Here is a 25,828-nt window from a genome sequence, read left to right on the forward strand (position 1 = left end):
GCGTGGTTGGTTTGCTGGGTTTAAGCAAAAACCTGCAGGGAACATTTGTGATGTGTAAACAAGAAGGTGAACGGTTGGAGGTAATAAAAGCAAAAGATGTGACAGGAACCGCAAACTTAAATGGACATAGTTCCGTCACTTTGAAACGGTGATGCAACCGGGAATGACGATATAAAGACATAAAAAGAATTCGCATAAAAAAAAAATTGTAAGACAATCAAGCTTCGCTCCTGAAGGGGTTGAACATTTGGGTGCCTTGCGCACTTTCGAGTGCGCGCGTGTCAGTGTGTGTGTGCGCGCGCACTAAACGCAGAATGGTATCTTGGTAACGGGAGGCGTGCATCTTCCGTCACTCCCGAGAGCTCGGCTTTATCATACGGAGACTAGTATATGACGTGGTCAGATGAGCTCGGCTCAGCCCTGCTCAGGGATCTTTCTCGTTACAAGGAGTGTCCCTCACCACCCCCTCCTCTTCACCAAGAGACAGTCCCTCCACCTCCTCGCCCGCCTGACAAGCCAAGCCTGCGCCCACCGCCCTGAGGGACAAGATTGGGACCGAGTCTACAGTGTGTGAACTGGGTGCCTTTGAACGCGCACACGTTTATGAGTGCTGCTTCTATTGCTTATTTTGCATCGCTCCAGATAGTAACAAATGCATTAACATAGAAGGTGGTAGAAACATTCTCGAGAAAAGCCACGGGATAGTCATCTTCGCTCTTCAGGTGAGTCTGCACACGAGAGTCCGTGAGTCTCGAGAGGACAGCGTGCGTGTCTCCTGCCGGCGCCCGCCAAATCGTGCTGGAAGTCAGTTACTGGATTTGCTGGCGTAGGAGTAAGAAACGATTCAAGTTTGTATATCGACCTTTTCATTTGCTTTTAAAATGTAAATTACTGTACAAGTAATAAATAAGTTTTAAAATGCGGCTACACGAGTGCACAAAATGGACAGCAAGTTTCAGTTTATCACTAGTTTTATTGCGTGCTACTAAAAGTATTGCAACGTGTGTCGTCAGTGAGACAAATATTTAGTTTATATAATCAATACTGCATTTAAATTATTGTGTAATTATTTCTACGTAATATGATATTGCTTTTTAGACATTCACATATTACATTTTACAATCATGTAGCGATCGCAGTTGAGTTTATCTTTATTTTTTTATATTTATTCCTACATATATATAAATCATTACAGTTAACTTTTGTGCACATATATCAGTTTAAAATGTTTATTTAGTTTAACTTTCGTTTTTATATCTATATTAAATAAGTATTTGCAGTTTTTTGTGTTTTTATTTCTGCACGTATCTACATCATACTTTTGCTTAATTACATACATGTATTCTCAGGCTCCCACTTAATTACATGCTTACATTCTCAGGCCTACTTAATCCACTTCAGGGTCATTAGTGGGTCAAAATCCTGGCAGCACTGAGTGCAAGGTGGGGAAACAATCTCAGAGGACCCCCACATACATCCATATGGTTCCTGTTTAGAGTCGGATATTATCTTACAGATAGACACGGGGTGAACGGGGAAAGTCCGCACAGGCAACGACCCCACATTAACTTCGAAGTGGATCTTTGAGGCAGCACTTTGACACTCCACATGGTTAAATGAACGGGGTTGAAACGATGCTTAAATGATATGGGTTAACTGTATTACAAGGAAATGTGTAGTAAATACAACCACAGCTTCGTCTAACAGTCTGTCTTGTCAGTATAATATTACTCAGAAATTTGTTGAAACGTTTATTTTCCAATAATTATATAAAGCCAAATTACAGTTTAGTGTTTGTAACCAATTAAACAACACTTAATACTTATTAAACGGTATTCCATGTAACATTATTTACTTATTGAAATGTAACTGTCCATAGTATTCAGATTAACACAAATTATCAATATAATTACAGCCGCTCCTCAATTATTAGAAATGCTAAAATTTGGCTTGTTGGTTTTTAAGCATTTGTAATGTGTCATAGGATTCTATTACTGCTATCTATCCACGGGCTGCTGTTCTATTTATGCTGTGTACTGTAGTCTAGCTGTGCCAGACACACTCATTTATTGACCAGTGGTGATGGCAACTGCTGAACGGGGAAGCCCCTAACCACCGCCTTTCTGTGACGCTTGTTGTAATAATAGTGTTGATTATTCAGCTTTAGCTAATTTGGCCTGCATGTAATGTACAGTTAGAATGGTCTGCTCCAGCAACTGAATGTGCAGATCAGTGTACTCAGGGAAGTGCAGACAGCTGAAAATTAACTGCGGCATTTGCTGGAAGTAACACACCTCGACTTGAACATTTTCTGTGCAGTTCAGCTTTTTTCACAGTCTTCAGTTCTTTTATTTGATTTCTAGACTTGGCAATAGGATAACAGTGCAAAAGGTTGAGAGCTTGCTGACCGGAGCATGCTTTAGTTTATTTTTTTTATATATATTGTGTCAGTTTTTTCCACTTGGATTCTCATTAAGATATCTATCTATTAATAATGCAAGTTACACATTTTCTGTGTTTCCTTAGCCTTGATGTCTCATTTACAGCTTCAATATTTGCTTTTATAATAATTTAACTCTGATATTTATAGCAGCTGGCAAAAAATAAAATACAGATGAGATCTAAATATAGCATATACGAGCATTTAACTAGTGTAGTCGCAAAAGAATAAGACAAAAGTTTAATATTGGATAATAGTTTTTTATGCCCTTATGTGATAATTTTGGCATGTATAAGCCTGTGTTTCAGTCTTCCATCTTGTTTTTCCATTTTAAATAAAATGATATATCCATGATGTCATTCTTGTACACATTTCTGTTTAATTTTATTTTCTTCTGCTAACAGTGCTATTTTATTTTCTCAAGAAAAATATAAAAATTGGTTATTGTCCACACAAGCAATACATATAAGAGCCAGTTATTTGTTAGTTTGTGCATTTATGTATTTCTGAGTAGTCCCTGGATTGATTAATTTGTCTGCATGGCTTGACATTGCAGGATCAGCTTTTATTTTTGATTTCTGCACGATAAATCAAAGCACTATTGAACTATACAAAAGACCATTGTGAATGCCGTATATGTGAATGAAAATGTTATATATCACAAATAAAAGACCAGCAACATTCCTTATTTGAGACTTCATGCACATTGACATCATCCTACTTTTATCCTTTTTATATATTGTATGTATTTGGCACATTAAAAAGTAAATAAAATAGTAGTTTGTGAACATTCTACCTAATTTAAAAAACACTTAATAGGGGAAAAATCTAATTTCGAAATTCTTGCTTTACTAATTTAAACCTAATTCTTTGATTTAAATTCTGTTGACTGCAGGTAATTTTTAAAATCCAAACATCTCATCGTATGCAGCAATTATTGTTTTTGAAATTATGATGTATAATCATTGAAAACCGTGTAAACACTTTAGAGTATTTTTCTGTAATTTCAGGCTTAAATTTCAAATAAGGAAAGGTCCAGGAAGTTAACTGACATTTGTACCTTTAACCTTAATCTAATGGGATCCATATATATAAAAGTGCTGAATATTTCTTGATGAAAGCATCTTTATATGGTCAATTTATTTTTTCATAGAAATTTTAAGGTGCTGTGCAAATAAGGCAACTAGTTTGCATCTTTATTTATAAATAATTACTCAGACACACCAAAAGTAAAAATGTTCTTATTTAGAGCCTGACACACTTGCAAAATCTTCAGCTCCCATTTAGTTACATATTTACTGAAATTCAATCATCCAGTTTGCAGTAGTTTTTTGCTATCTTTTTCTTCCGCTGTGCTTATTACATATTTTTACTTCAACAGATAATGTTTTGTATGTAACGTGTAATGCATGATTACATTATCAAACTATCCGTTTGTTTGTATCCCAAGCCTGCTTTTTCCCATTACATAAACTATAAGAGTATCAACACATAGCAACACAGGAAAAACTAGAGTACTTGGATATTATAATAATATATCACAGGTATATTAAAGTGAACGTTAGTTATTAAAGTAAAGAAGTATTGTATATAAATTGCCTTTACATTTTAACCAAAACACATTCTGAAGATGACAGAAGCAGCATTGAGGATTCTTCACCTAATCTCCGCAACTTCTTCAAAGTTAATTAGTTCCTTGAGTGGGAAATCATGTCATCCTTTTGGTAACAGTGTTGAAATATGCCAAATCAAACCCTTTTACTAGTTGTAGTAGGGTGTAAACTTCATTTTAGTTAGAGATGAGAGTAAAATTTGTTTGTTCATAGTAATTTCAAATGTAAAGGACACATTTTCACATTTGTATGAAGATTTTGGATTGTTTCTTCTGGTAGATCATTTTTGGCTTAATATATTTATTTTGTATTTCACAAGTTTGCAAAAATTAAGATAATGAAGATTTTTTTCATTAAAAGTTACTTGCCCCCGTGACCCTGTAGTTAGGATATAGCGGGTTGGAAAATGGATGGACATGTTACTTGCAGGACTTTTGCTTCTAAGGATTTAAACCAGTATGACATGGTCGCTAACACTGTGGCCCCAGGGTTCTGGACCAGTCACTCACTGTCTGTGTTGCTGTGGCAGTTCCATGTTTTTGGGGAATTTTTACACCAGATCCCTTTGGGATGCTTTAAGTTTTTCTTAACACTAAATTGCCTCTTTTTGAATGCTAGGGAATGCACAAGCGTGCCTTTATAATCGAACATAGTCTATTCTAGCTGTGATTCTCTTCCACTCATTTGTAGTAGAAAATGAGTCAGGAGAGATAGATGAATGAATAAACTAGTTGGGGATGGATGAATTTTGCCAAAATCTCTATCTTTAAAAAGAGTTCATTTATTGTGTAGCTATAAAACCCCAAGGAGAAGGTATTTTCATTGTAGTAATATTTTGTAGTAATGCAATGCTTATCTGAAAGTACATTTGGGATTTCACAAATAGTAAGATAATAAAATATCAGGCACATAGTATATTCCTTTCTCTATGCATGTGTGTTCATTGTTGCAAGATTAAGGACATGTTGCACTTGTGACTTCTGCTACAGAAGGGTTTTCTGTTTATAAGGTTGGTTGCCATAGAACCAATGAAAGCAGACAAACTCACATGAGCAGACGTTTGAAGCAGGGTGTGGTCTTCTCAGTTATGTGCCAGAGAAACGTGTTCATGAGCAAAAAGGTAGATTAATAAAGTACAAGATGAACACATCAGGGAACTGCAGCCTCCTAGGCAGAAGCCAGCTCCTATCTTTTGTTGCTTATGTTGATAATATTAATATGCTTAGAATATTTTTTCAGTTTTATCATGCATAGCAGACACACTCTGCAAAAAAGTGGGTTCCCTTGCAGGTTGCAAGAATCGGTAGTACAAAATACAGTTCTTTCATTTTTAATTAATGCATGCTTTGTATTATTTCAGGTATAAGATTTCAGTGTTATTTTAGCGTTTTTGTATATGAAATAATTAATACATGCACAGTAGTTAGTGATTTTTCTTTTCTAAATCACTTTTTCATTTTAGTAGCATGTACACGATTTTCTAAACATAACGTGTGTAATGAACAGACGCACTTCCACCCACTTGCAACCAGCATACCAGCAGGCATAACAATATACAGAAATGGAACTGGAAATTGAAGAAAGCCACATGCAGTCAAGTTCCTATTTTACTGCTTTGTTAAATTATGTTGCCTTATCACTTTCTTCTTCCTATTTACACATCTGAACTTGTTAATTGGCATATGTGTAGTATTCTGATATGTGTGTGTGTGTATAGACTGAACCAGCTGCAGTCCACTTCCGAGTAAGATGAGCATTAACAGCTGATCTGAAGTTCCTGTGCCAGCATGTATTCCAGACTAAAGAGGTCAGAGGGGTGATTTTTTTGCAATGAGTACAGACCAGGTTTTATTTCACATAGCAAATGCAAAACTACATTCACAGTATAATACAAACTGATACTTTAATTTGCATCTGTCCGTACAAACTTAATTTTTATTTTTGATATTCTATTTAACTGGTTTTGGGCTTTTCTTTACTATAGTTATCTGTCCAGAAACAGAAAGAATAATACAATTTTTCAATATAAACCATAATTTAGTCTTGTTATTGCTTAAGTGTTTAGAGAAAACACATATTCATACATAGTGTGATTTTTTGGGAATCACTGCAGAAGGGCTTGGGAAAGGCAAGTAACCTTCATCATTGTTTCTTCCAGTCTCAAATATGATTCTCCATAGTTACTGATTTACTGTACTGTGGGCCAATCATCTTCAACTTGTAGAAAATGTCATTATGAAAATACTGATATAGATGTTATCTATTTTTAGTGTGAATTGCAACACTACAGACGTGTGCTGAAAGCTGTTTTACAACCCAATCTTATTCTAGGACGAGTCTAAACTTGCCAGGTGTCAGTTTGTGCAGTGTAATTGCAGTGTTCTTCAGGACATCTTTTTATCTTGAAGTACTAAAGGGATGGATACACTGGAGGGCTATATGTTTACCAAACATTGCTCTGAAATAGGTTGTTGTTTTTCTCTTTAGGCTAGCTGTCAAGGCTACAGGAGTGGCTGCACTTCTATGGGTTAGTTCCATAGGCTATTTCTGATGTGTTATATTTCCAGAAGGGCAGATATCAGCCAAAAAATAATAAATTATGGAACAGAATGTCATTGGTAAACAGTATGTTATTGGGTACTTTATTTGAATAAAGAAAAGTTCATTTATTTCAGAGTCACTAGAACTCTGCAAGATGTAACTGAAGAGAATTTGTTGTGACGGCTGAGCTTCACTAGGGACTGGAGCCTACAAGGCATATTTGAAATGGAAGGTATTTATTCTGAAATAAATTTTATGAATTAGGCATGTGCAATATTAAAAGAATTAGGCTGGTAACCCATAAACCAACTTGTGGGAACTCTCGTTGTTTGTCACATTTCCACCATATTGCATATTAACACTGGAATAGGCTTTGTTTTAATTTTTGACAGAAATGTTTGGTGGGTAGCGCTGCTGCCTCGCAGTTGGGTGATCTGGGGACCCGGGTTCGCTTCCCGGGTCCTCCCTGCATGGAGTTTGCATGTTCTCCCCGTGTCTGCGTGGGTTTCCTCCGGGCACTCCGGTTTCCTCCCACAGTCCAAAGACATGCAGGTTAGGTGGATTGGCGATTCTAAATTGGCCCTAGTGTGTGCTTGGTGTGTGGGTGTGTTTGTGTGTGTCCTGCGGTGGGTTGGCACCCTGCCCAGGATTGTTTCCTGCCTTGTGCCCTGTGTTGGCTGGGATTGGCTCCAGCAGACCCCCGTGACCCTGTGTTTGGATTCAGCAGGTTGGAAAATGGATGGATGGATGGATGTTTGGTGAAATTCTAATCCTTTGTAGTCATTTTTTGTTCTAAACATCCGTTAGAAATGTGTGACTTCTTTCTGGGCATGAACATTGATTAACAATGGCATACTGATCATCCTTTTTATGTTGTCACTAATATGGCCTAAACAAATACCAACAGAGATTGATACTATCAATGAACTTGCCTCCATCCACTCAGTTTAATATATGCAAATAGGACGACCAAAACAAGACAAACTTTTGAAATAATGTTTCGTCAGTAGAAACAATTTCAGTTTGTACCACATGAGAAAGTATTTTCCTCCTTTCTTGAGAGAGGAAGAATGTGAACTCCAATATTCATGCATTAATACATCAAGAAACAAAAATGTTAAAGGACACACATTTTTTACCTTGTGCCGTCCATGGTGGCTTCAGTGTTTGATGATTTAGTGTAACTCGAATATGTATTTTTTTTTGCCTCTGAAAATGTGTCAGTTATAGAACTTTGACACTGTCACTTAATGTTTTTTTCATCATTAGGTATTTACTACTTATTACACAGAAAATATGCATTAGCCTGAAGGTGAACACAGTAAATACACTGATACTCTTACTTGTATATACAGTAGGTGGTCATATTTATCTTAGGAAGTAGTTAATTTCTATTGCTTAATAATGCTGGCTATTAAGGCAAATTATTCTTTAATAGGTATGTTATAGATTAACAGTTGTCTTTTCATACACACAAGCATTCTCCCAAATTTACTGGTAAATTATCAGGTTGACTTTGACCTCTTATTTGAATGAAAGATAGACTCTCAGTATGCTAGGATATATAACTGGGTTCAGTGTATCCTGGTTTAGTTTTTTTGTGAACAAATTTATAAAATTGGCAGATCTATTGAACAGAAAAATCAAAATAGGCTTACATAAGAAATGTTGATTAGCACAAGTGAACCAGTCCTGGGAGTCTGAAGTGATGTTTGAAAAGGAGTTCTTTGACCATTGAGTGCCATGTACAGAACCATTTGAGAAAAATAACGGATGTGGTATTATACAGAAATATTAGAAAGGCTGTTCATGTATGGTGATAAAAACTATAAAAAGGGCTTTTGTTATAAAGAAACTTGAAAACGTTAGGTTACAGACTTTTTATAGAAGTTAAAGTATTCAGTTCTCCTATATCTGTCTGAATTTCTCTCCTTGGGTGCAGTCCACTTCGGAAAGGAATCGGGTCAGCTGTACAGTTGTGAATGAGAAAATTCAAATTATTATTGTGATATTTAACCAACTGTTTTGTATTGTATGTGTGAAGATGGCCTTTGAGACCATGGCCACCTGGACTCAGTGTGCATGTCTGTTTTAAAAGTTAAAATTAATGTAATCTTCTTTTAGAATGTGTAGTTTAATCTGTTCTTGATTTAAGTGTTGAAATATCATTTGAGACATTGAAGCATATATTATACTATTTGTCCCAAGATGAATTAGTGGACTTAGGTTAAGACCGATCTCTTCATATTATTGGGTTGCATTTGTCAAGAGTGTACTCTTCACAAAATACTTCAATGACAGCAAATGCTTCATGAAACCCTGTAGTCACTTGGAGCAACAATGTTAGGAACATCCTGTGAAAAACAAGACAAATCACTAAGAAGAGGTGTGAGGATAAGATCAGGAGATGGAAGACAAACAGAGCAGTCAGAATTCAAAGTCTTGCCAGGCTAGATTTAATAACAAAAAAGGCAAAATTCACAAAACTAAAATGCAAAATGCTAAGGCAAAATCTGTGGGAAAATATGAGCATAAATCTAATAAGACAAACTAAAAAAAAGAGGATTTCTCTTCAAAAAAGAAATATGCAAGGCTTTCAAGTAGTAGATTATCTTTAAATTATGCCAAAGCTAATATTGCAGGTATTACATGTCGCCATCATGGATAGGTAAAGAGTTATGGTGTAGTATGTCATATAAACAAAATGAGCACAGTAACTGGAAATTGTATGTCAACAGCCATGAAAGCCAGGCACAATAGGGCAGTGCCTAATATGGACAAAGATCCTAAGATAGCATTGAAATTATCACTATTGCCATAACAGTAAAAAAAATTGAATAATGAAATAGTAAATTTCCAAACATAGACAAAAATAATTTAGAACATAAAAATAATGTGTTTAATGAGATACAGCTGATGCAGCACACATCTTCATTCTCAGGCGTATGACTTGGCTCAAGTGCATTTTGTGCTTTTTCTAATTTATTGTATTTGTTTTCCTTTTTGTGTTGTTTTGCTGGTGAGTTTACTGTATATTGTTTCTGGAATCCAAAAAAGCTGCTACACCATGGCAGTATGGTAACGTGATGCATTGGCCAATGTTACGTGACCAACATATGTTGTTACAGGATTGTGGTCATCTGAGCTTGGCATTTCCCCTCAGATTATAAACGCAGGCCTACAGAATGGTAAGCTTTTTATCAAAGCAAGACTGTTGTTGTTGTTTTTTCTGTTTTGATTCTTTTTGATGGTGCTTATAGACATGGTTTTGCCAGTTTTTCCAGGTTATTTTAGTTATTTATTAGTTTATTTATTTGCTTGTTTCTCTTTTTAGCAGTCTAGTGAATATACCAATTTGGGGTTAACTAAAGCAAAAAGGTACCCAATCTGGCTTCTCGGGTTCCTCAGCTATAGTAACTAAAACATGCTGTATGGTCCTTTCCTGGACAAGTGTTAGTGCTGTTAAATTTTCTAGCATCATGTTCTGTTTTTGTTGATTTCTCAGTATTAAGTTAAAATCTGCTTTTTTATGTGCCCACTGGTCTTGTTCATTTTATTTGCTCTGCAGTATTTTCCTACAGTCTGGGATTACGAGATGCTGATGATGTGACTGTAGTTGTTGTTCAGCAGTTGTGTACAAGTAAAGCACAGGAATCTATGGACTGCCAGAAGACTTGACTTACTGCTCTTTTCACATGGAGGGGCATAGGAGCTCAGATAAACTTTTGTTCTTTCTAATCATTTTTCAATGAGCTAGACATTGTTCTTTTGATGCATTTTCCTCACTGTGTGTTAGATTTTTTTTAGTTTGTTTCTGCAGCAAGCATATTGTTTTGTAAAATATCCAATCACCCTGTTCCTATTCCTTGTTTTAGATTGGGTTTTCAACATTATGGTGCTGTTTTACTCCTCACTAGGAGTAAGTTAAAATAAGCAAATTCCCACGCTTACCTTTTGGCGATAGGTTATTGACGTTAACCCATTGTAAGGTTTGATATTAGTAAATTCATTATAACTTTTTTATTATAGCTGCATCCTATTTAGCTTATTAAATCTTACATCACTGGATTTGTTACATCACTTTATAATATTTACATAATTTCCAAGAAAAGCAATTAGTTGGATATGTTCTCTTATCATAACTGAAGCTGTCAGTCATATGTCCAGTGAGAAACAGCAGTTTATTAACCACAATAAAATTAGCTTAACCCTCCCTTTCAAGTGGAGGAGACAGACAGTTGATTTATACTTCATGTGGAGGTGAATTTCAGATTCTCTATGCATACAAAATGGCATAAACAAAGGTAGAATGGAGAAATGTGCATTTAGTGCTTTATGCCTTGTTTTACCTGCTACGTACAGTGAGTTTATAGGAATTTTACAGACAAAGAACATTTAGGCAGTTACTTTTGATTAAGCAAACCTGTTTCAGAAAGTCAGTAATTGATTTAGATGCTTAAAGATTCTGCTTAATTGTGCTGTCAGAGCCCAGTCATGTTCTGTTTTAGGTAAAGAAAATCTTTGTGTTTCACAAAACAAGTGGATTTGGTTGTGTTGGTGAGTACATCGTGTTATTGACTGGTATGTTGGCTCCTCGTCCAGGTATGCTTCCTTTCTTGTCCCCAATTTTACCAAGATAGGTGCATGTATTTTCATCATGGAAATGATCTTACTTCACAGAATGCAGTTTCCATATTATGTTTAGTTTGTGCAAAGTGTAAATGGCCATTGTGCCACCACTTGCTAAAAAACACACTCATTGCCATTGTTTCAGCAAGCAGTCCAAAGTTTTTATTCCAAGCAGCTTAGAGTAGAGACTTCTTTGTAAAGTCTAACCAGCCAGTATGTCAGTGTCTTTTTCATTAAAATGAAAATCCTTAGTTTACTGATTTTAAATTACTTCTTTTTATTTATATTGGGGGATTGGACCGAGTTCATTAGAAAACAGTGCAGTGGATGTCAATAGTCAGGGAATGGGACTAAAACATTACTACACATGGCTGTAATAGTTTAATAGCTCTATACCCTGGAATTGCCTTGATATTTATTTTATCTCCATAACTTTGTTTGTATGTCTTGCTTGTGTCACATAGCTTAAATCATTGTCATCCTCAGTGCAACTATTGCAACCCAGGTTGGTTTGTGTGCCAACATTCTTGAATTAAGTTTAAAATAAGTTAAATTTGCAGTTGGCATATTGGTGTGTTTTTCTAGTGTGTTAGCCACTAAAAATCAACATATGTCACAGTTTGAGTCGTATTCCTACTTACTAAAATACTTGAGATTCAAAAAACGTCTGCTTCCACAACTCAGACACTTACTCCATGCTCTGATTTCAATGGAACATGTTTTAAAAGGAGTGTAACACTTTAATAGTTAGAATGTAATAAATGGAGTTAACTATCAACTTCTTATTAACAGTTGTTTAGCTGCTGTGTTATTCCTTAAGTATTTTTGAAATTTCACATGAAAAATTTTAAGAACATTTTTGTTTTAGAGAACTGAAACAATACAATAAACAAACAAGTATGAATTAAATTGTAGGTAATATATATATAACACCCACAACCTACACACCTGTACAGAACAGCTGCTTTTCTGTATTTTCTTTCAGAATTGTTATTTTTCCGTAAATGCTTGTTGCAGTAGGGGATGTAACATACCTCTGCAGTATCAGGCACAAGGCAGGAACGAACTCTCCATGGGACAGGGCAGCAGTCCATTACAGTGCATACTCAGTCATACACCCTGTCAACTTAACTCACTACAGTTACTTATACAGCCCAGTTCAGATTTGTGGATTGATGTAAACTGCATGTATCTTGGATGTCAGAGGAAGCTGGAAAGTATCCATACCAACCACTGTACTGAGCAGGTAACTCCTGAATAAACTCTGATTCCAAAACCAGAGCAAACAAAGCATTCCCTGGCCCTGAATAGAAATCCCCCACTCATTTAGTTAGATCATAGAGTTCCTTGTAACTCCTAGCATGTTACTGACTGCTTCATAGTTAACACCTTAAAAGAATTAAATGTATTTGCTATTTCCCTATCAACATTTTTTACTTCCCAAATGTGTTAAAAATCTTTGAGTGTTTGTTTTTTTATTATTTTAAATTTTATTTTATTTTCCTCCGTTCTATTGGTGAGGGTAGCAGCAGTTTATATTTTTTATGTACAGTATATAGTAACTTTTTTTTGCATACTTCAATATTTACTTTAAAGGTGTGAGTTATCTATCTAACTATAAACTTGGCATCTTAAATTATATAGTTGGATTATTAACTTTGTTTTTATAGATTTCATCTGTTTACATTTAGTCTCAATGAGTTAAAAAGTGAATCATTCTATTAATGTTTTTATCCATTTTTATAGGATTTTTATTTGATTCATAATAAATTGTAATTATGAAATCCCTAGCCAAGCTCAGTTTTATTGATATTATCATAAAGTTGTTCATTGACACTAATATTTGAGCTGTGGGCAGTGCATAACCCTGCCCTTGTCATGCTTTAATCTTTGCCACTTCCTTTCTAACCCAAATCCATATAAATCATCCATCCATTTTCCAACCTGCTGAATCCGAACACAGGGTCACGGGGATCTGCTGGAGCCAATCCCAGCCAACACAGGGCACAAGGCAGGAACCAATCCCGGGCAGGGTGCCAACCCACCGCAGGACACACACAAACACACCAAAGCACACACTAGGGCCAATTTAGAATCGCCAGTCCACCTAACCTGCATGTCTTTGGACTGTGGGAGGAAACCGGAGCACCCGGAGGAAACCCACGCAGACACGGGGAGAACATGCAAACTCCATGCAGGGAGGACCCGGGAAGCGAACCCAGGTCTCCCAACTGCGAGGCAGCAGCGCTACCCACTGTGCCACCGTGCCGCCCATATAAATCATAAACAAGATAAAAAAAATACCCAACTAAATGGCAGCCCTGTGGTAAGGAAGAAGACAGTTGATAGAAGCCGACACAACTTGTTTAGATGAATATATATTGTATTTTGGCTGTAACCATTCACTGACAGTGATACTTAAAAAGACATATGAGAATGCATAACTTGTCGTATGTTATGGGTGTAGCATCTGATAACCATGATGTTTTTAAATACTACAGCTTTTTAGATATATCCTGTCAACTGTGCTACTTGTGTAGCTTTTGAATTGTACAGCATACATAAAAAACATTGCTGACCGCATGCACTGCTCCATTTTGCATTGCTGGGAAAATACTGAAATGGTTTCAGGAAAATGACAGAGAATCTGGGTTAATGAATGAGGCTTTACCATTCACCAGATCTTAGCACTATTAGATTGGTGTACTCATTAAAGAGGCGACTAATTGTAGTTGATTATCAGAAACCAAGTCATTCCTAGAACATGTGAGATGTGTACAACTAGTGGTATCAGTAATGTAGGATTTAAGTATTCAGTTGGCTCAGCTTTCAAATATTATAGTCTGTTGTCCATAACATTCAAATTAGCTTTAACCCTATTTTAAAATATTATTTCAGTATTTTGTCATATTTCTCACCATTTAACAAACAGTATGAAAGGAAAAGATTTTATTTGTTAGGTAGATTTTTCTCTCTGCAGCATCACTCCTGAAACCATTTTTGTTGACCACAGATGACTGTCTGTAAATAGGTACTTATCCCAACACAGACAATTCTTCTTAATTATTTAATCTTTAGTGTATCTTTCTTCTGTAAGCACTGACCCATTTGTAAGTAAGTCATTCCATTTGTTTAATAATTTCTACCTGTAGCTCTTGGTTTAGCATCTTAAAAAGCAAAAAATAAATATACATATGATTTCTACACCTATTTTTAATAAACAGAAGAGTTTAGAAAAGTGATGCTGTAAAAATTGCCATATTCCATTTTTATTAATGAAATATTATTTTTCAAATGCATAATGTTGCTACAAGATCCTGTGAATTAATGGGACATTTTTTGATCCATTGAATTTTGAAGTTTTTCACAAGGTTAGTTACCTCACATTTAGTATATGTAGTAGAAGCTGCAGTAGAGCTTGTTTATCGTAAGTCTGTCCATCCCTATCATTTATTCTGTTAGGCTGTGGTCACTGCAACTGTGAGCTAGTAGTGAAAGCTGAGGACAGGACACCTGTCTGTTGTGATCATTGCTACAAATAGATATTACACGTATGTAAGGAAACAATGTCTGATCTATCTAGGCATTGTGTCATAGCAAGTGACTTAAATCACAGTCTTTAAAAATTACTAGTGATGTAGAGCTGTACACCAAAGCCAGTCCCCTGTAGCCTACAGCAGAATGCCTGGGCAGAAGTCTGGTTGGCTAGTTGGCCAAGGTCAGCCACAATATGACAACGCCCGTTTCATATTACTGTTAGTTCCATTTGTGTTTTTCTCCTGAAAAATATGTAAACCTGAGTTTTTATTTCTCTCCTTCATTAATAACTATAATTGTATACCCTGTTAGTTTAAGTTGTTCCCTTACATTCCACCCTTGGAACTAATAAAAGCAATTATATAAATGTTTTCATTTACTATTTTTTAATGTCTTGTTCGTAATTACACGTACCAGTATATGCAAGTAGTATATAGTGTTAAGGTTTTTTTATTGACATTCTGTATTTGTAAATCAATATGTGTGTTCCAAGCCTCTCTACTGAATAAAGTGCTATATAAAATTAAAATCTAATGAGTTCCTACAGTTTATAAAGATATTTGTTTTGCTGATTTGGAATTAGAGATTACAGAATTGAGATGATAATATGGGATTTAGCAGCATGAGAATTTTTTAAATTATTTACAGCACATTTTTTCTAAGAAGCAGTGTCATAAATTACTGGTAATACCAGTATGTCAACAAGAAAGTAAAGTTGTATAAAGCAATAAAATGATATTTTTTTAACCATTTGAACTGATTTACCAATTATATTAATGTTGAAAGTTGCAAGAACCAAGCTTAGGACAGATGTTAAATGATGATTTTTTTGTTAAATCCATGAATCAGAAAGTAAGCAGATTAATGTGGCTTTAATCAAAAATGAATCATCTTACATTAGGCCAAAAGTATGTGGAAACGATCTCAAAGTGACCTTTTTAAGTGCACTTCACATAAAAGTGACCTGCTGTTACTCCATGATGAAATGTTGTCTATGTACTTATCAACAACGTGCCGTTTTGGGTGGGATGCTTGGCATGGACTGATTCACAATTTCTACAGTGAACATATTTGTTGGTAACCTTCCTCGACAGAAGAAGTACCCAGAATTGTCTCTGAAACAACTTGGAACTGATTAAAGTAATTGGCACCCATCATTGTTTATTCCATATTTAACAAAAAATCAGAGTTTAGAGTTTTGATTCAACAGATTATTTCAAACAACACAAGTGAAAATAACATAGACAAATACGATGGGACCCTTAACCTAATATTTTCCTGCACATCCTTTACAGGCAATCACTGCAAACAAGCGATTCCTGTAGCTGTCAGTGAGACCTCTGCACCGGTCAACAGGTAGTTTGTCCCACGCTTACTGAGCAAACTGCTCCAGCTGTGTCAGGTTTGAAGGGTGTTTTCCCAAGACTGCATGTTTCAGTTCTTTCCATAGATGTTCAATAGGATTGAAATCAGGCAGTATAGAAGGCCACTTCAGAACAGTCCAATGTTTTGTACTTTTCCATTCTTGGGTGCTTTTAGCTGTGTGTTTTAGGCCATTATCCTGTTGGAATAATCCATGACCTGTGCCTACGATAGAGCTTTCGGACACTGGGCAGTATGTCTTGCTCCAGAATGTCTTGATAGTCTTGACATTTCATTGTTCCCTGCACACACTTGAGGCACCCTATGCCAGACGTAGCAAAGCAGTTCCAAAACATAACCAAGTTTCCACCAAGTTTCACAGTAGGTATGGTGTTCTTTTCTTTGAAAGCTTCATTTTTTCGTCTGTGGACATAGAAGAGCTGATGCAACTTGTCAGAAAGCTCCTGTTTTGTCTCATATGTCCAAAGTACATTCTCACAGAAACACTGTGGCTTGTCAAGTCTGTTTTTTTTATGTTTTTCTTTCAACAGTGGAGTCCTCCTGGGTCTTCTTAAATTGAGCCCACTGTCACTCAGACAGTGATGGAGGGTGCAATCAGACACTTATCTCTTCGGATGCTGTCTTTGGCTTTTTGTCTACTATTCTCACTATCCTTCTGCCCATTCTGGTGGCATCCAGGGATGTTGGCTACAGTCCCATGGACCTTAAACTTCTAATAATATTTGCAACTGTTGTCACAGGAATATTAAGCTGCCTGGAGATGGTCTTATAGTCTTTGCCTTTAACATTTTTGTCAATAACCTCTTTCTGATCTCCTCAGACAGCTCTCCCCTTTGTTTCTCTGGTCCATGTTCAGTGTGGGAAACACGATGATATCAAACAGCAGAGTGACTACATTTCTTCATTTAAATAGGCTGAATTACTGTTTGCTCAATTTGAGATTTGTGAGATACTAATTAAAGAAAACAGCTAGTCTGAAATACCACTCTAATCCAATTATTTATGATCTTCTCCAGAGGTGCCAACAAAGGTGTCCAGGCCATTTCAGAATATCTTTTCAGATTAAGCAATGCTTCAACTCTTTTCACACTTGCTTTGCTTTACTCGATGACATACTTTATTTACCAAAGACATACAGGTATACAGGGGACAATTGCTTTTCATTTAATCACTTTTCAGGATGCATGCAGCATATTCTCAATGAGTTGTAAGGTTACCAACAAATTTGTCCACTTCTAGATTTACTTGCATCTTGGAAATACGGTGTGAAGCACTCTGAACATCCAACTGTGGACAATGCAGTGGCTTCAGTAGAATGGGACAGTTAGTCTCCCCATCTAACACAAGCTATAAAGCTGAAGTACGAGAAATCACTTTGTGTAAAAGTACAGTCTCCTGTGTTGTGCAGGTAATTAATAAGAAATTAGGCATTCACTGCTCTGGAATGAACACCAATAATGTAGTCAGATAAAATGATAGAATTTAATGTTTAACATTGTTAGAGAGCCATATTGTTTGCTGTCTTTAATTTTTATTATCTTGTTAAATGAACCAGTCAGAATCCTGCAGCCAGTGCAGCTCTCCAGGGGCAGTTAAGCTGTGTGTTCAGTCCACATTTAGGGAATATTAAGTAACACATAGAATTATTCCACTTAAATGTGCCAAACCCCTCTGTGAGCATTTCCCCGTATTCATCCATCATTGACTCTTCTGTTCCTATATTTGGGAGGTAATGCATATTTCACAAATGGTACTGTACCAAAATATGAGAATAAAATAACCTGCTCAGACCTGCCTAATCGAATTTAGGCTTGAAGAGGGTTGGAGCCTATCCCAGCAGCACTAGGCACAAGGCAGAGAAACAACCCTCAAAAAGATGCCAGTTGAACGCTTAGCTCAAGTTAGGGAAATTGGGTTCAGATAAATGCATATTTTTTCTAGTTGCCATGTGCCACTTTGAACCATGTGCTTCTAGAACTGAAGTTCGGTATGTAGTGCTTGACACTCTCAATGTGATGTTGGTCTGTGCATAAAATGAACTAAGTGAAAATACTCATGAAAAATACTGAGGGGTGTATGGGTAAAAATGTTGTTAAAAAAATCAAAACTTAGAAGATGTCAACTGCATTTGGCATTTGCTATGATTTGGTACTAAGAAAATAAGTTCACACTTTCTAGTGACAAAAGTGATTTGCAGTAGATAGATAGATAGATACTTTATTAATCCCAATGGGAAATTTACATTCTTCAGCAGCAGCATACTGATACAATAAATAATATTAAATTAAAGAATGATAATAATGCAGGTGAAAAACAGACAATAACTATGTATAATGTTAAATGTTAACGTTTACCACCCCGGGTGAAATTGAAGAGTCGCATAGTTTGGGGGAGGAACGATCTCCTCAATCTGTCAGTGGAGCAGGACAGTGACAGCAGTCTGTCGCTGAAGCTGCTCTTCTGTCTGGAGATGACACTGTTTAGTGGATGCAGTGGATTCTCCATAATTGATAGGAGCCTGCTGAGCGCCCTTCGCTCTGCCACAGATGTTAAACTGTCCAGCTCCATGCCAACAATAGAACCTGCCTTCCTCACCAGTTTGTCCAGGTGTGAGGCGTAAGTCTTCTTAATGCTGCCTCCCCAGCACACCACTGCGTAGAAGAGGGCGCTCACCACAACTGTCTGATAGAACATCTGCAGCATCTTATTGCAGATGTTGAAGGACACCAGCCTTCTAAGGAAGTATAGTCGGCTCTGTCCTTTCTTGCACAGCGCATCAGTATTGGCAGTCCAGTCTAATTTATCATCCAGCTGCACTCCCAGATATTTATAGGTCTGCACCATCTGCACACAGTCACCTTTGATGATCACTGGGTCTATGAGGGGTCTGTGCCTCCTAAAATCCACCACCAGCTCCTTGGTTTTGCTGGTGTTCAGGTGTAGGTGGTTTGAGTCGCACCATTTAACAAAGTCATTGATTAGGTCCCTATACTCCTCCTCCAGCCCATTCCTGATGCAGCCCACGATAGCAGTGTCATCAGCGAACTTTTGCACGTGGCAGGACTCCGAGTTGTATTGGAAGTCCGATGTATATAGGCTGAACAGGACCGGAGAAAGTACAGTCCCTTGTGGCGCTCCTGTGTTGCTGACCACAATGTCAGACGTGCAGTTCCCAAGACGCACATACTGAGGTCTGTCTTTAAGATAGTCCACGATCCATGCCACTAGGTATGAATCTAATCCCATCTCTGTCAGCTTGTCCCTAAGGAGCAGAGGTTGGATTGTGTTGAAGGCGCTAGAGAAGTCTAGAAACATAATTCTTACAGCACCACTGCCTCTGTCCAAGTGAGAGAGGGATCGGTGTAGTATATAGATGATGGCATCCTCTGCTCCCACCTTCTCCTGATATGCAAACTGCAGAGGGTCAAGGGCGTGTGGGCCTAAGGTGGTGAAGCAGCAGCCTCTCCATCCAGTAAGTTGATCTTTAGAGTTATTTGTGTGCTCTTGCGGACCTTAGACAGCATCTGTAGGCAGCCATGAGCATAGCCCCTCAGGACGGGTACAGACACAAGGTTGGCCTTGGGACTAAAAAGGGGCAGAGAAAGCTGACCTTATTCGAAGGTGAAGTTCCTGTAGGGTTCTGTCTTGCTGCCTGTTTTTAGTGAGATATATTTACACACTTGGCTTATTTATTATGCTGTAATATGCTTAATTTCTGACATTTATTTAATCCTGTCTGAATTGAAATTTGTTGTTTTTATAGCTTAATGTTCTGATAGTCTCGCCTCTAACTGCTAAATTACCTTAAAACCTGACCTATCCTAATAGGCTCTGCATCACATTGTTGTTTAGTTGCCCTGGTGAAGAGTGGTAACACTTGGATGGTGTTGGAGAGATGGAGGGGTGCGGTGTGTGTACTTCGTTCTACCGATGCTTGTATTAAGGAAACCTGACAGGAAAGATCAAACTGGAATGCATTGGCTTGTGCCATTACATTGTAAGCCTTCAGACAACAAGACAGGCTACTCCTGTTCAGGGAGATCCATCTTAAGAATGTAACCATCAAAAAGTTATTCAAATTAATGACTTAAGTTTGTCTCATATACTGTATAACAAATTGTGTGTTTTATGTTTGAAACTGGACTCAGTCCAGTCTTTCTATACTATGTCTTTGCGGGTCCATCTCTCTTAAATTAAAGGGTGTAGTAGAGCGTTGCTGCTATGTCTCTTGTTTTCCTACAAGTCACTTGTGCAAGTGAATAAGGACTTTCTTGTCATATCAGGTCTTATCATCATTTAAAACTATACTTCAATATTTTCCTTTTCAGTAGTGTTTAATATTAGTAAAGATTTTTAAAGTACAGTATAACATTATGAGACACAAGAATAAGTCACCAAAGTTGTAAATGACTCTTTGGATACCATTAAATATTTTGGCTATCAGTAAATGAACACAGAAAAACACAACTGACCATGACAATGGACCAAGTGGGTTCAGATTGATGAAAATGCAGTTGATAAAAGAAATTTGTCAAAGATACATCTAAAATGCTTAATGATAATTACACTATTTAATATTAAAAGCATTTGGGAAGCTAAAAAGTGACACATTGTGTTTGTTAAATAAGTGTATTTTTATTAAGTGCCAGTTTGTGTCCCCTTCCTTCAGTATAATGGGTTGTAGGGGGCGAGCAGGCATGCAGAAATATGTTGAACATGGGTATCCATCCACCTGCTTGTTATTTGAGTGCCAATGTTTATGTCCTTTATGTCCAAGTGTAATAGAGACTGAAGTGGAAATGATGGTGCTTCAAAAATATACTGTAATGTAATTGCAATTTCCTATAGAGATTCTTTGATTTAGACCAGTAGCACCATGGGATTTAGGGTTAGGGAAACCATTGGGATGTCATTCGTGCAGCATTGGTGCTTTATTGTTTTCAACAATTCACTTTATTTTCAGTACATTTTAAATTTTGTTCTGTCTTTTTTGCAGATTTATAGCCTTTTGTGAAGATGCAAATCCCTTCCTTCAGTGCTGTCCATCTTTCTGTGCCATGGATCCTGGCTATTAGATGCTGATGCGAGCCTGAGTACAGCTCCCTCTGTTTCTACCAAGTGATATTGCTCCGATTCCTTAATGAGTTCCAGGAGTCAAACCTACTTCCTGCATCACCGGGGCTCTGCAATGCCCACTCCTGTTCCTAGACTGGTACCTGAATCAGGGGTGCTCAGTGGTATTGCCCAGATTACACCATCTCTTTTTCTCAGCCGAGGCAATGTGGCATCCAATCGAAGCTTGCTTCTAGCGAAAGGCATCACCTGTGTGGTTAATGCCACCATAGAGCTGCCAAACTTCAACTGGCCCCATGTAGAATATGTTAAGGTACCACTGGCTGACATGCCTCACTCACCCATTTCGCTCTATTTTGACAGTGTGGCTGACAAGATCCACAGTGTGGGCCGGAAGCGGGGAGCAGTGCTTGTCCACTGTGCAGCTGGAGTCAGCCGCTCGGCCTCCTTGTGCTTAGCATATCTCATGAAGTACCACCGTGTCTCACTGGCAGAGGCTCATGCCTGGGTGAAGTCTCGTCGACCTGTCATTCGTCCCAATGCAGGCTTCTGGAGGCAGCTTATTGAATATGAGCGGAAGCTCTTCGGCAGGACCAGTGTCAAAATGGTACAGACTCCATATGGAGTAATTCCAGATGTCTATGAGAAAGAGCGTCGCAACCTGACTCCATACTGGGGCATCTAGGTGGGCACAAACAACTACTTAGCACTCCAAAATGTGTGTCCATTTATAGTTTTAAGATGTACATAAGTGCAGCCACTGTAGTTAAGGGTTTCCAAGCGCTCTCTACTGTGTGCACAAGCTGGAAAGAACTGTCCATGTCAGTCCAATTGTCAGTTCCTAATCAAAAAACCGGGTTAAGCAGAGGGCAGTGGCTCTGACATGCCAAGGGTTATCTTGAGCCATACTCGTCCAAGAAGAGCTAGGTCAGTGTGCTAAGCAGTATGTGGAAAAAGGAGACCAGTCATTCCACTTGAAGGATGTATACGTTTGTCCAGCATGGTTTTGTGCATTTGTGTCTGCATTTTACTCAGTTTGTGGACCATTCCATAACGGGAGGCTGCTTTGCTTTGGGGGCATCATATCGATCCTAGGTAGAAGTTTAACTATATCTCTTGTGCTTCTTTGAAATCCTGATCAGTAAGAATTTGAACAGTGGCTCTGGAGAGATGCCACACAGGGTCAAACACATGTATGCAACTGAAAATGAAATGGCGTCCAGCACTAACGCTTGACTGACAAACATGGGACATCTGCTGAGGAAACCTGTCCAAACGTCTGTAAGCAGAGACTGTGGCCTCATTCTGTTCAGGGAGAAGACATTTGTCACTTTGCGCTCTCTTCTTTGTTTTGGCTGGTAGACAAGTCAGTTTAATGAGGTGTTGTGTGGGAAGAATCACACTGGAGTTCTCAAGTGTCACCTCAGTAGGGAGGGTAATGGAAGCTGCTGTGACTGGAACAAGGTGTCTGTGAAAATGGGAACCTTTAAACAAGTCTGGTGGGCAAACACGTTTTATATGAGCAGACACATTCGTGCCAGGCTGCTAAGGTTTTTAGGTTTTATTTTTCTAAAGATGTCCTTTTAAATTTTATACATCATCATCTAGACACAGATGTAAACGGACGGTGTGAAGCTCCACATTCTCATTCTGCACAGCCCTTCTTGTCCTCACCCCATTCCAGATTCTCAATTGGACTGGTCGGCTAGGTGAAGCAGACTTCACGCGATTATCAAATATTATCTTCTCCATATTGTATTCAATGTCCTGTAGTGTTGTTTGGTGACGTCTTTTACAAAGTCCTTAAGCGTACCCACGAATGAAATAGCTGGGGTGACGATGCCTTCAGCTTGTCTTCTGAGCAGCTCTGCCACATGGCTGGCATCAAGCACACTATCTTTTTCTCTTCCATGTTTTCCTTATGGGGTACCATGTCACAATGTGCCTCAAAATCAAGAATGTCCCGGTCCCTGGCCTTTGGCTCACAGCATCTCTCACCATCCCAGTAATTTTTTTTTACCAATACAAACTTAATCAAAAATGTTGCAGCTATGGGGTGCAGATATTATTAAGTCCACTTCTCTTTGGGCACACTTAGGCCAGATATCTCTGAGGTATATTAAAGAATTAGTCAAAAATGTTGATCATGAACACAATAATCGTCTCTCTACATTTAATGTCATACTGGGTCACTGGACATGTAGGATTAGAAATTGTATATTTACTAAAATGAGAAGAATTTAAGTATTTTAAGATGCCCGTCTCTGGAATAATCTCAAGCATTTATCGGGAGCTTGATAGAAATCAATCTGAAAAGTGTTAACTACCTAGAAATGAAAGTTGGACAACAGCTTGGACTTTCAAGGATTAAACATACAGGTAAACATGGACGTAACCTTTGTCCCAGGGGCCAGCTGTGGCCGTGGCTTACAATCTTTTTTCTCCACAAACATAATAAGCTTCTTACCCTGGCATTCAGCGTATGTGGGCACAATGCCGGGGCCAGCAGACGATGACCTGGTCAGACCTTTACACAGCCGAATGCCATCCATTACCAATACCAAGCATCATAGTAATAACGAAAAAGACGAATCATCCAAGATTGCTGTAACTTATTAGCCTGCAGTTAAGCACAAGTTAATAAAAACGGTGGAATTAAACTGACAGACCTCTGGGATCAAATACACATTTTTTACAAAGGGAACAGGGTACAGTCCACCGAAGAATTCTTACAATTGATGCTGAAAGCTTTTTTGCTCCATATTTTGTTTTAGAGAAACAAATTGCATATTTTTGCATCTTTGAAAACTACAGTAGAGAGCATTATAATGCATAGCAGGGTCCTATATTAGTGCTTTATTAACAAGTAGGGAACTTGTCTCCTTATGTCCAGGTTTAGTCCTAATGCTAAACAAACAACGAATGGCCCTCTGCGGTCAGACAGCCAAGGACCACAAATGGCTCGGCACTAAAGTTTGGGTTTTTTTTTTGTACTGTACTGGATTTCCACTGTGCAGAAGAACCAGTTTAGGTGTGGACTCTCATCTTTTTTATAAAAAAAACATATATATATATCACAGTATGTAGCAGTTATAGGCTGTAAGGCAAAGGTTATTCTGAGATGAAATATATAACCGATATAATTATTTGTGAATATTTATTTACCAGCATACCATGCTCCTTTAGAGAGCTCGTGAGTTGTTCACACATCTGCTTTTGAAATGTAAGCTGTCAGGACAAAATGGACAATCTGTGGTGTGTATCCAAGATGTGAATCATGACACCTCTTCAAACTGAAATGTGGGCCTTGGTCCACAGATGAATTATGGTTTAACTTCATAGTGCTGAAGAAGTGAGGCACAATAAAACTAATGATGCAAAATGTTCTGTTGTGGACTTCTTTATGCCAGTCAGGCAAGTCAAACTGTGCACCTCAGGAGCCTTGGCGTCTGAAAACTTGTTGTTTATTTTTTGCTTTTAAAAATAACTGAAATGTTATGAAATGAAACATTTAGATGTTCAACTGTGATATAAACGTGTTTAAGATTTGGAAATGGCCGCATTTAACCTTATTTTCCCGAAATGGGCCATAAAAAGTGAACAAAACCTGACAGTTGTTAACACCCAGTGTACCGTTTGGCCTCTTGAAGCCTTGAGCACACTGCAATTGCATCGCAGCACATCCCTGCCAAGCACCGTGCCCTGAAGACACGCACGCCGAACACAGCAGCTGCACTCGGAGAGATGGCGTAATGCTGCAATGTGGCGACTGACTCTTCGCTCTCCTTTCTCGTCGTGTATCTGAGTGTGACTAAAAATGTTAAACCGTGAACTGAGGCGAAGCGAGCTTTCAGAGCCGAGCACAATGAAGCAACAGTCGAGATGGCAGATGCTGCCCTGTCACCTTGGTAACCATCACCTAACGAGGAGTCTTGTGTATTAGGAGGCAGCGATGATTTTAATGTGAGAGTGAACACCATGGCCTGTTTGTGGGCACCACCTGGAAATGGCGGAATGCTATAGTGCCCAAGTAAACTCTGTCTTTAATAAATGACATGGGAGGATATCCGTTGATGTGTTTTGGTCAGGATCACTGGATCGGCCCACTGCACTGTGCAGTCTTTTCCTTCCCATCAGCGTTGTGACCGTGTCTCCTCACACCAGGACAATTCTGTTTGAAAAACATGGGAACTCCACACAGATGGCAGATGAGTCCATTAAAGTGAGGCGGCACTACAGCCCCGTGTGCCGCAAGTAAAAATGACCAGCACTGAGGTCAGGTAACCAAAATGAGGAACTTAAGGGAGGCTTCAACAAACTGATTTTCCTGTTCGTTTAAAAAAACCAGTAGACTTAAATGTGCCAAGTCCTGTTCTATGTCTCCGTTCAGCGTTCTCCTCACGGGTAAAGGCTTTAAAGTGTGAAGAATTGAAGTGACTTGTATTATGGCAAACTACTGTAAACTGATAAAACTAAATCTGATAAGAGAGAAATGCGCAGGCACAAAGGAGGCCGCACTCGTACATTTCCATCACAGCCGTCTCTACTCGCGGTATTCAAGTAAATCGAGTTTTAGGTCTACAAAGCAGACACCGAATGCTTTACCCACTTG

The 25,828-nt window shown here is 38.1% G+C and overlaps 1 protein-coding gene across 1 annotated transcript; it reads left to right on the plus strand.

Annotated features, from left to right (window-relative positions):
* Nucleotides 1-262: 262 nt before the first annotated feature.
* Nucleotides 263-24,598, plus strand: dusp14 (dual specificity phosphatase 14). Its single transcript, XM_028806597.2, has 2 exons — nucleotides 263-722; nucleotides 21,140-24,598. Exon 2 carries the CDS (start codon nucleotides 21,284-21,286, stop codon nucleotides 21,899-21,901), a length of 618 nt encoding a protein of 205 aa, XP_028662430.1. The 5' UTR covers nucleotides 263-722; nucleotides 21,140-21,283; the 3' UTR covers nucleotides 21,902-24,598.
* The last annotated feature ends 1,230 nt before the right edge of the window (nucleotides 24,599-25,828 follow it).

This window comes from Erpetoichthys calabaricus, chromosome 8, assembly GCF_900747795.2.
Source record: "Erpetoichthys calabaricus chromosome 8, fErpCal1.3, whole genome shotgun sequence".
In the NCBI taxonomy this organism is placed as follows: domain Eukaryota; kingdom Metazoa; phylum Chordata; class Cladistia; order Polypteriformes; family Polypteridae; genus Erpetoichthys; species Erpetoichthys calabaricus.